Source organism: Gossypium arboreum, chromosome 3 (assembly GCF_025698485.1).
Source record: "Gossypium arboreum isolate Shixiya-1 chromosome 3, ASM2569848v2, whole genome shotgun sequence".
Lineage (NCBI taxonomy): Eukaryota > Viridiplantae > Streptophyta > Magnoliopsida > Malvales > Malvaceae > Gossypium > Gossypium arboreum.
Window position 1 is genome coordinate 2088309 of NC_069072.1, and position 12005 is coordinate 2100313.

The window sequence follows — 12005 nt, forward strand, 5'->3', positions numbered from 1 at the left end:
TGCTTTTTTGGGGTTTGACCCTTTCTTGAAGGGTCTGATTTGGCTATTTGCTGAGGAGGATCAGGTTCTGGTTAAGGTTAGGTTTAATTCTACTTTCAGTCCTTTTACTCTTTGGTTTTTTGAAATTTTGTCTCTCTTCTTGTATTTCTAGGCAATGAGGACTTGGCATTATTTGCAAAGGCCTACCCATGTTTGAGTCTCAATGTGTAATTAATTGTTATGTGACAGTTGAGTGACGGAACATGACATTAAGTTTTAAGGGTCTAATTAAAATTTTTAAAACTTTTGAAATGCTTAATGACAACTTTCACGTATTTTTAACGCCATCTAGCTCTCATTACGTCCTATTACCGTGTTGGTCTTCACTCTCACTATGAGCAGTTGTGATATATGGATTTTGTCCGATAATATTTTAATTTTTCGTCCGTTTATGGTTTATATTAATTTGATTATATTTCATAATTATTCGAGCATATATTTTACGAATAATTGTACTATATTTATATTTGTGAACTTCCTTAAAAAATTAGCTTAGAATATTTGAATATTAAAATTATATATTTAAATTTAACAGAAATTTTTAAATTTTGATTTTAAATTAGGAAAATAAAAGACAGAATTTATAGAATTAAATATGAAAACTAAATTTACAAATTTTAAAGAATAGGTTTGTATTTTATTATTTATTTCTCAAGGTATCTACTAGAGTGAGCTCAATACTTAATTTTTCACGTTTTACGTTTTGTAAGCCTATTAAGAGGTAGATGCTGGCCACGAGTAGTAAAGTTACTCCATACTTAATGCAAGGATCGAACCCTCGATCACTGAATGATATATAGTTCATGAATAAAATACATTGATTTAGTTTTTATGATATTTAATATATTTAATATCTACAATCAACCCTCTTTATAACAGACTCATTTGTTTATCCAGATTTTACCTGGTATAGAGAGATGGATAGTTTACTACAGAATCCATATCGTGCATTTTCATCGAATAAAAAAATAGAATTATGTTTTAAAAAATAAAGTGAGAATCAAATCAACAAAATTACAAGATGTATAACAAGTGCATGTATTATTGCATTTATGCATATTTTATTTTCATTCTTTCACATGATTAATTATACAGTTCATAAGTTTAATGAGTTCAATTAATCAATATGAATTATCAAATTAAATTAATTAATTTATCACTGGTTACTAAATTCAAGTAATCACTTATAAGTTTACGATGTTTCAAATTTATAGTAGAATATTTAGTTAGGAAATTTAATAGTTTATTGTATTGATATTTTTAATTTCACTCATTCACATTAAATTTAATCGTTTTATTGAAATAATAATTTAATTAAGATAATTTTCATTTCATAAATGATAATTAACAGGTTTTTATATGAAATGACTATAATTTTATTTAAAATTTTAGTCAATATGTTGTTATTTTAAGTGAAAAGTTGTTTGAAACGATTAAAATAAAAATATAAAAAATAAATTCTACTAGGAACCTGGTTGTTATAGCAAGTTGTCATAGCGAGTGGCTATTATGGAGAGGGATTACTGTATTTGATTATTGACAAAGTTGTTTTCTTTTTAAAATTACACTGCAAGTCACTCTAAAAATGGCATTGTTCCTCTTTTGGTAACTGTAAAATTTTTGTCAATTTAGTCACTTTAATTAAGATAATTGCTCGAATTGGTCACTGCCGTTAAAAATTTCGTCAATGCAACAACAAATTATTGATGTTGCATTTTTTTAATTTTGACTAAACTTAAGGATATCTCTATAATTAGGCCAAAACACCTTTTTTAATTTTTTTTTTAACATAAGAAGCACCAATACGCATCACCGTCTATTCCCTACTCACTCATCTATATTGCTCCTCACTCCATCTTCCCCACACCATAATAAACACCTTACACAACTGTTTATGTTAGCAGTGATGGCAGCTCCTTTTGAAGATGTCTACATTCCATAGAAATTTCAAGGTTTTGATAAATATTGAAATGGCAGGAACTATTTTAAGATGAGGATTGGTGCTTGTTGCAAATAAATGATAAAAAAAGGATTTTGGGTTAATTATAGATAGGTATTTAGTTTTAGTCAAAATTTTAAGAAAATGTCATGTCAATAATTTATTAATAGATTTACAAAATGTTTAACATAGTGATCAATTCAAGTAATTATTTTAATTAGAATAACAAAATTAAAAAATAAATGATTAAAATAAAACGATGCAATTTTAAGGTGACATGTGATGTAGCTTACCCTTTTATTTACTGGTAAAGTTCTTATGTTAAAGTGGTTAGCATGCATATGTACATGAGTAGTTTGATTATCAAGTAATTAATATATATAATTTAAAGATGAAGTTGGTAAAATGTGATTTTCAATATAGTTGGAGAAAGATCCACTTACACAAATATAAAATTAAAATAATTTTTATTTTTAAAATATTTTATACGGTTAATATTTTAGCAATCCAATCGTTATATTTCAGTACTCTGTTAATATAAATTATAAATGTTAAGTTTTATGTAAATTAAAAATTATAACTATTTATTTTATATAAAAAATTTCAACCATTAACTATATATTAATATAGACAATATTTTAGATTGATATAATAAAGATATCGGATCGATTTAAAAATTTATATGTATGACATACAAATATCTTAATAAATTCAATATTTAAGTTGTTGAATATAAAATTACTAAAAAAATTAAAATCATTTTAGTTTTACATGTGGATACCACCCTTTTAACTTATTAATATACGTAATTCAACGCTCAAAACTAATTGCAAGTTAAGAGTATAAATAAATAAATTATAATGTATATAGGTAGTATTTGGAAAGTCACCTAATAATTGAATTTAAGTGTAATTGTTTGTAATTACACAAAACTGATATGCTCGGGTAATCATTGTAATCGATAGATTCCACCGAATTGAGTGTAATTGGAATTCTCCAATTACACTTTTCAATTCTTAAAGGGAAATGTGAGAATTGAAGTAATTACACAGATAATTACACTCAAAATCAATTTTAAAAATTATTTTGATGCAATTTATAAAATTATATTATAAGTATGACATGTACGAGTGTTTTGAGTAGTTATTGCTAAAAATTTCTTATATTACGCATCCTAAAAAATATATTATAAAATAATGTGTATTTTATAAAATTAAAATAAAATATATTATTTAAATCCTAAAAAATTCTAAAGCTACGGTTAAAAATTTTATTATAAAATATAATTTACATGTTATAAAAAGTCATAATATATTTATTTATAATAATTTATGATCAAATATAGATATAACTTTTTATAAAAAAACTTCTAAAAGTAATAACAAAAATTATATTATTTAAAAATGTGTTATGAAAATTTTGGACAACTTATAAAACATTTTTTATAAAGGTTAAATTTTATATATTTTATATCATTTTAAAATTTACATATTATAAAAATAGATATAAGCATAACATAAGTCTTTCTCCAAATTAAGTTTATATAAATTTTTATACTTAAAGCTACAAATTATTTGAACCATGAATCTAAATATTATAAGGTCAATGTTAATTATGCAAATAAAAAAATTTATACCAGATGGGGTATAATACTATTTGAAAAAATAGTATCAAACGCAAACACCATAAACAACTCACAAACTCTTTAATTTGACACATTAAAACTTCCAAATGTGATTGAAAAGACATTTACTATTTTAAAAAATATTTCTCATATTAACATTACATTAGCATAGCATAAAAAAAATAGATCATACTAACATTTTGAATATTTTACAACTTTAATCATAGGTGAATTGAGATAATTTATATATTTCAAGAGTATATGAAAGATGAACACGATAAAAAACTAATAGATGATAAAAAGTATATCTTAAATATTAAAGATAGAACAATCCAATAAATATGCACCAAAATAATTAGATAAAATTATATACAATGTTTATTTTTTTGCTAGTTTTATAACATAATTTTATTTTAATTTTTATTACTTGTTTAGAAATTAATTTTATCATACTACTATTTTTATATATAAATCATGTAACTATATAATTACAATTTGTATTACTACACATAAATATAAAGATTTACAATGTAATTGCACTAATAATTACACTTCTACTCAATGTGTTGTCCAACCAGACCCATAGAGATATCTTATCAATCAATAATCCTTTAATTAGTTGAAACTTTTACCACCCAATAAATTAAAATTCACTAAAAATTATTTTAAAAACAATTATTAAAAGAAAATATCAAACTAAAAATTTGATAAATTAACTAAAAATATCAAACTATTATTTTAAAAAATCCATTATATCACATGGAGGATAATAACAATAATAATTTATATACAAAACTACATATAAATTTGATAAATGAAAAACTATACAAAAATACACATACATACCCATGTGAGGAGCTAATTTGAATGATACATGAATTGATAGGTTGATCATGCATTTAGTCTCAAACACATTTTACCTATTAAACATGCATGCATAAAATTTGATAATCATGAGGGCTAACAGCATGAAGTTTTTAAACAACTTTCCTCAAACATGCTGCTTTCCATTTCTAGCACATAAAATTAAAAAGAAAGTAACAATTACCAGACAACAGCAAGAACCCTATTTTTCATCTCCAAGCAAAATTGCCCATTTTTTAAATCATGGACTTTATGTTTATGTTTTGTATATACAGAAGAAAACGGACTCACTGTTCCATCTTGATGAAATGGGTGGTCAGAAGCTTTGTCATAGCAAAGCCATTGAAGGAGTCCACCTCGAAAAGTTCTTTGAGCTTATCGTCGCATAAAATCCTCCTCTTATCAGATGGATCCTTTTGGAACACCAAAAATAAGAAACACCATAATAAGCTAAAGAGTTCATACTAGACAATAGACTCAAAAATTGCAGATAAAATTCCAAAATGCTGATACGAGGTCTGAAAGAGACAACTTGACAAGTAATTGTTATAAAACTTGGACACTATTCAAAGGAACAATATCAATATCAAATGCACCAAACACAGTTCAGGTAACCGAATGGTTTTTTTAAACTTACAACAGCACTACAACTTCGGGCATATATAGGTAAAAGTATCATGAAAGCCCCTTTACTAGAAGTCAGATTTCATTTTGCCATCTTTACTTAAAAACGGGCAAATTAATCCTTGCATGTTATATCAAAAAGCAAACAAACAAGTCCTTTCTGTTGAAAATTTCATCCATTTCTACTATCCATTGCTACTAGTAAACACTAAAAATAGATGGAAATTTTAACAAAATAACTACTTTGCTCTTTGATCTAATGTATAGAGACTAATTTGCCCTTTTTTTTAGTAGAAAGGGCAAAATGCAATCCTACTCCTGGTACAAGGGCCTCTATGATACTTTTAACAGCATATAGATATACATATACATATACACATACACATATATTGCATTCAGTGCCGAGTTGTAAATAGTGCATCCCCAACTTAGGAAATGGGTAAGAAGCCTGGGACTAAATCATAAATTAGGGAGCTTGGCATGATATATTTATCAAAATAACTTTTGGAAGAGGTTCAGATGCTCAATGCATGAAATGGAGATCTTATCATCCAAAACATGTTTAAAGTTTACCAAAAATCAGAACCAATAACAAATAATGATAGAAAACAACAAGGCAAACCTGTAGATCATTCTGTTTTATGTACTCCCACATTTTCTTCACAACATCAGCGCGAGATAATGCATTTTCACCAGTAGCGAAAAATTTCACTAGAGCATCTGAAAGAGGAAGAGGAGCAAGAAAACCAGATGCCCCTTTCTTCTGCTTCTTTTCTTTCTGTTTTGGTTCTTCTGCAACTGATAAGTTAAAAACATAAAAACAAAATTGTCAGATAGAAAACCTCACATCCATCATCAGTAAACCAAGGTAAGTTATTCATTGCTTCACATAGGCAGCCAAAATCTTGTAGGAACCTCGTAATTAATAGAATGGAAAATTTACTCACCCCGTTCCCTTGCTTGTTTAGATTTTCTTTCTGTTTTTGCAGAGTCAGCTTGAACTGCCACTTCAAGGAAAAAACACCAGTGTAGTGCAAGTCAAATGGTAATGCGTATGAACAAACCCGCAAACAAATATTAAAGCTATCAAATTTCAATAAAGAAAAAGTATTTGGGTAATGTTTCTTGGACAGCACGATACAGAACCCAATTGTTTTGAAGGAGTAAAAGTTTCAATTTCTACTATCCAAATATGCATGCTTGCAATGAATGAATTCAAATCTTCCAATGAATAAAACACAAAGAAAAACATAAGCCCTTCAAGATACATGCTCACCCTTCAAACATAGGTATATACAAATAGAAGAGTCAAAGGATCCCTTAAAAGAAAACTCTACCAATTTTGCATTTAGAGAAGTAATTTGAAAGGGCTAAAATTGCTAATTTTGCAATTATACAAAATATTTTGAAAAGGCCACCTTGTTCAAGACTTAAAAGCAATTGATAGAATAAAAGGTAGGCAAGAAGAGTCCTGCTAAGCTTTGCCAACAAGCCAACATGTGATGTTAAAAAAAATTGAATAAACATTTATATCGAAGTCTCATAATCTAATAGGGGAATTGTGCTAAGTGATACCTTCTTCCTCATTTAATGGCCATATGTGTTTAGACAGAGCTTTATTCATCTGAAACATGTTGATGGACTTCACACGAAAAAGAGCATACAAGGAGTCATCACATAATACATTTCTTTTGTCCTTTGGATCTTGCAAATTCTTCTCTCGGATATAGGTCCACAATCTCTTGACAACCTAGAATTAAAGAAAGAAAAGGCAAGGAAGAAAAAAACATCAACAGATAACCAATGCCCGATTTTGATTAGAAAAAAATTACTTGGTTAATACAGATTAGCGTGTTGAAATGGAAATTTCTAAACCTCAGTTCTGGCCAACTCAGATTCTCCAATAAATGCCTGAAGCTGTGGAGAAAGACTACACAATTTAGTAAACCCACCTCCTCTTCTCTTCACATCTTTATCTCCTTTAGATGACCTACAATAATTTGTTAGAAACTTGCCTTAGCAACGAGTAGCTTAAAAAATATTTTCCCTTAAGTAGATACTCAATAGCAATATATTGCAGAAATAATCTATTTTCACTTATCTAATGGAACCAGGATAACCTAAACCACAGAATCCAGGGATCTTGCAAGTTCACAACTTGATAAAATGTTACAAACCTTAGCAAATACATAAGCATATAACAGAAACTAACAGTATAGTTGCATTAAGTACCAGTCTATCTGACAATTGATAATCTAGTTTCAAAAGGAACATGCATCACATAAATACAGACCAACATTGAGCATATAAATTTGACAATGAACTTGTACAACTTGATCAATGGTTAGGAGAGTATAAGCAAAAACCAGCAAAAGTTACAATAAAAAGGGAAAATAAACCTTTTTTTCTTGCTTCTACGTGAATTACCCTCTTGCTCTTCTTCTTCTTCTTCGTTGTCCTCCTCCTCCTCCTGCTCCCCTTCCTTTTCCTCTTCTTTCTCTTCTTTTGAATTTTCAGCATTTAAAGATTCAGAATCATCTTCTTCCTTTTCCTCTTCATTCTCTTCTCCCTTTGCACTTTCAGCATTCATGGATACAGAATCATCTTCCTCCTTTTCCTCTTCTTTCACTTCTCCCTTTGCACTTTCAGCATTCATGGATGCAGAATCATCGTTGTCTTCACATTCCATCTCATGATTTGAATCTTCTGAATTTAAATTGATGGGACAGCATCAAAATTTAAACAACCACAGAAATTATGCAAGTTCACGACAATGCCTTCAGAGGAAAGACATAAGAAAATTACATTATACCATTAGTGGTACAAAACTGTAGTTCAATGTGGAAGCCTGTTTGAGGAAGTTGAAGTTGAAATTGCAGAAAAATGTAAACATCCTAAGGTAATCCAAGACTGGAAGAAATAGATTAGTTTGCACATTGGAAATATTACGTATGACATCCATTAGAAAGAAAAATGACCGACGGAAACAAAGAAAATAATGAGCATAGAAATTACTATCGATACATAATCCCTAATTTTGAAATTTTCTCCATTTTTCAGCAACAGGTCATATATATTTTTGTACATTACTTATCCAAGTTGAATTAAATTTTTATAACTGTTTCAATTTTATCATTTCCTGCACAACTTTTGGAGATAGGTCAATAGCGAAGGCACTAGGGCCTCATAGTTAATGGAAAGTATTGCTTCAAAATTGCAACCATCTTAGCTAAGACTAGCATTAGCAAATTATAACAAACTGACATAAATAACATGTGTTCATTTAAATTGGAAAAAATGGTGCCTTACAAGTTACACCTCCAGTAGAAAGTTCTCTCACCAAATATTTTCAGTCAGATTAACCGCAATAAAGGAGTCATGATAAAGAATGACAGCATTCCTCACAGTATTTGCAAGTAATAAATACAGAGAAAATTTTTAGCAAAGTTAGAATTTGAGATCCTCATGTGTCATGTGTCCAAGTGTCATTTCATGAATAATTGTTTGATTGCAATGATCAATGTATAGACATAGAAGGTACTCAAAACTGAAATCACCCTGATAAAATAAATATAAGTCACATAGGCAAAAAATTTAAGAAAATGAACACTCATAGCAAATAACATTAACTGTGTTTAAAGTAAATACCATCTTCTACGCTTAACGGCCAGATATGCTTGGTCAGGGCTTTATTCATTTGGAACATATTAATAGAATTTACTCGAAAAATGTCACGAAGTAATTCATCACAGATAATATTCCGCTTGTTCTTTGGGTCTTGCAAATCCTTCTCCTTGATATATGCCCAAAGTTTCTTTACAACCTGGTAGCATAATGAAGTGGAGAAAATAAAAATTCAAAATTAGGATTCAAATAATCCAACCATCCTGGGAAACTAAAAGAATAAAAAAATATATTATATATATGAATCATACCTCAGTTCTAGCCAATTTAGACTCTCCTACTACTTTTTGAAGCTGAGGAGAAAGGCTACACACTGTCTGAAAACCACCTCCTCTTTTCTTCGCTTTCTTATCAGATTTACTTCTCCTGCATAAAGGAGAAGGGCGGAAACTATCCATAATATTAATACCAGAAACTTGCTACCAGAAACAACTATATATACTTGCATTTTTTTTATGACAAATCATTACTTATAAACTGAACTAATTATTGTCATCGACAAATCTATTCTTATGTGAATGAACTGATTATTGAAATGCAAATATAACTGACAAGAAAAACCCAAATTATATATAACTTTTGCTTAATTCGTTCTTCAAAGAAAACAAATTACTTTAATTTTTAAATAATCGAACTCGAGAAATCATTGCATTCAAAATTGAACTCTGAACAGTTAAAGCGCCCAATTTCTGTACAAAATCACTATTTATTCAACAACCAAACAAAAAAAAAAAACCTGCCTTGTATTTTGACTTCCTTCTCCCTTGCTTTCCTCTTCTTCTTCATCATCGTTTTCTTCTTGAAGCTCCTCATTTTCAGATTCCGGCGCTTGTTCGTCTTCTCCTTCTTTTTCATTATCTCGATTTAGGGTTTCGAGGAAAATGTCGATTTGGTCCCTAACGAAACTTTTCCTATCAGATAAGTCGATGCCGAAATCTTTCTCGAGTTGTTTCCTTACGCTACCGGCGGTGGCGGTGTCGAGGTCCGAATCCCGGAGGATTTCTCGGAGCCGGGCTACGAGGTCCGAATCCGATACCATTTTCTTTTTTAAAGTATAATAAAATGAATCCGGTTTCTTCCGGTTCGGTGATATTTTTGCCGGTAAGAAAAACGAGCCGTCTTTTCCGAAAAATGGAGTCGCATGCAAGTTAAGGCCAATAAGCTTTAAAAATAACAAATAAAATATAAGAAAGGGCAAGCCAAATGAGGGGCATTTTTGGAATTTCCTTTCTTCTAAGGAAAAAATGAGAACGACATTTTTAATAATAATATCCATTTGTCCGAGATATTTTTTTTGACCAAAAAAATTTTATCGTTGGGTTTTTGGGTTATATTTTGGGCTTTGAACCTCTTGGCCCATTGGTTTGGGCCGAAGCCTGCTAATTATAATTTTTGATTTTATAATTAAAATTAAATCATTATAATAGACAAATAGATTAAAATCAAAATATATCCAATTTTAAAGGGAAATAAATTTGTCAACTTTTGCTTTGAGTAATTATTAGAGTTCTTGTTTAACACTTAGATGACGCAAGGAAAAGGGCAGGCTCTTAAAATTAAAGATTATAAATTGATAATGATAAATTTGCATTTTGATTTTCTTAAAATAATAAAATTATGATTTAATTTTTTAAAATTATAATTTTTTAATAATCTCGTTATAAATTTTGATCATATCTGTTCTTTCTTAGACAATACCTAGAAATACACATATCCCCTCCTCAATTTTAAATAGGAGGATAATACGTTTCAACGTACTCAAACCCAAGTCCTCTTACATTGACAATAATGCGCATGCCAATCAGACTAAAACTCAATTAGCAAAAGTTATAAAAATTTTAAATCTATAATAAATAATAATAATTTAATTTCACCTCTCTAAAAAAATTTTGACTTCACCCTAATGCTTTTGCTCAAAGACTTAAAACAACATAAATGTAGAAACCAGTTCACGAGGTCTAGTGAACCGTAGCCCAAAGTATATATGTATCTCTCAAGCAATGTTGAGCCGAATCAACTTGGCTAAGTTAGATGATTTAAATTTTTTAGGGTTAATATATCATTTGGTACTTATATTTATCTTCAATGTTTAATTTGTACCTCAAATTAAACAATATCATGTAGTTCAATAAATATTTGACATGTGTGTGCTCTAGTAAAAATATGTACTTAATTGGAATAAAAAGAAAACTTAAGAACCAGATTAAACATTAAAGTAAAATTTAAGTACTTGTATGGAATAAAGAAAACTCAAATTTCAATTTGGAAAAACTTACATACCAAATTTCAAATTAAATATTATTATTCATTACATATCTGAATTAAAAAGAAAAATATTTTGATTTTATTAATATTTTTTGTACATCTAAATCCACAAAATTCAATTTTAAATTTACATTTGTTACCCAAATAAGCAATGTAAATTTATATAATTGGATATTCATAATATCTATTTGTATTTACTCTGAATTTGCTATAAATAGTATTTTTAAAATTCAAATTTACAATATATAAATTCCCAAAAAATTTAAATTAATATTTACGAATATTCGCTAAGGGTATTTACTGCCGCAAGTATGGCTTAAATTCGAGTTGCGCTAATTGCGTTTGTTGTTCGGGCTTTACCGCGTCATTCAAAAAAATTCAAAAAAAAATTAAGTAGTAATTACTTTAGACATCAAAAGTATTTTTTGAATCTACAGATATTTCTATTTCAGTCCATGATTTAATCTTTTTGCCATAATTTAATCCTCAAAGCTCTTTTCTGTTGGTATTAATTAACTAAAAGATCATCGCAAGCCTGAATTGCAAAAGGCCCATTTTCACTTAGGTTTTATTCATTATTTGGTCCCTGAACTATATCTATTTTTCTATTTTGACATCTAGACTTTTTTTTCATCTCGCTTTGGTATTTGAATTATTATTTTCAACCCATTTTACCCCAACCGATGACCAATAAGAATATGTCATGCTTCACATTTTTCATTATTTGGCCCTTGAATTATACATGTTTTTTTATTTCAGAGCCTAAACTTTTTTTTGTCTCACTTTAGTACACATTATCATTTCCATCCATTTTAGCCCCAAATTTACCAATGTTCTTAGTAACAACCTTTTAATTTCAAGATAAAATGAGACGAAAATGATAGTTTATGTCCCAAAATGAAAAAAAAAAGTATAATTCAAGGACCAAATCGTAAAATTAAACTTTTTACATAACAAATTTTCATC

General features: G+C 28.6%; 1 protein-coding gene across 3 annotated transcripts; it reads right to left on the reverse strand.

Moving 5' to 3' along the window:
* Positions 1-4516: 4516 nt before the first annotated feature.
* Positions 4517-9959, reverse strand: LOC108476435 (uncharacterized). Of its 3 annotated transcripts, none has more exons than XM_017778658.2 (9): positions 9515-9959; positions 9026-9140; positions 8739-8913; positions 7490-7793; positions 6966-7080; positions 6666-6840; positions 6038-6097; positions 5713-5888; positions 4517-4879 (listed from the first exon to the last, which is right to left on the reverse strand). In XM_017778658.2, exons 1-9 carry the CDS (start codon positions 9811-9813, stop codon positions 4754-4756), a joined length of 1545 nt encoding a protein of 514 aa, XP_017634147.1. In that variant the 5' UTR covers positions 9814-9959; the 3' UTR covers positions 4517-4753. The 3 variants fall into 3 exon arrangements, with proteins under 3 accessions (XP_017634147.1, XP_017634148.1, XP_017634145.1); XM_017778659.2 differs by having other exon boundaries at positions 6038-6091; positions 7490-7796; XM_017778656.2 differs by having other exon boundaries at positions 7490-7796.
* Between the last annotated feature and the right edge of the window lie 2046 nt (positions 9960-12005).

Bases quoted from the DNA above. Each gene is read 5' to 3' on its own strand.
- LOC108476435 (XM_017778656.2), bottom strand. From the start codon at position 9,813: ATGGTATCGGATTCGGACCTCGTAGCCCGGCTCCGAGAAATCCTCCGG. The intron at 6,098-6,665 runs GTATCACTTAGC...TTTTCCTTGAAG, and splicing joins GCCATTAAATGAGGAAGAAG to TGGCAGTTCAAGCTGACTCT. The intron at 4,880-5,712 runs GTTTGCCTTGTT...GTGTTCCAAAAG, and splicing joins TAAAACAGAATGATCTACAG to GATCCATCTGATAAGAGGAG.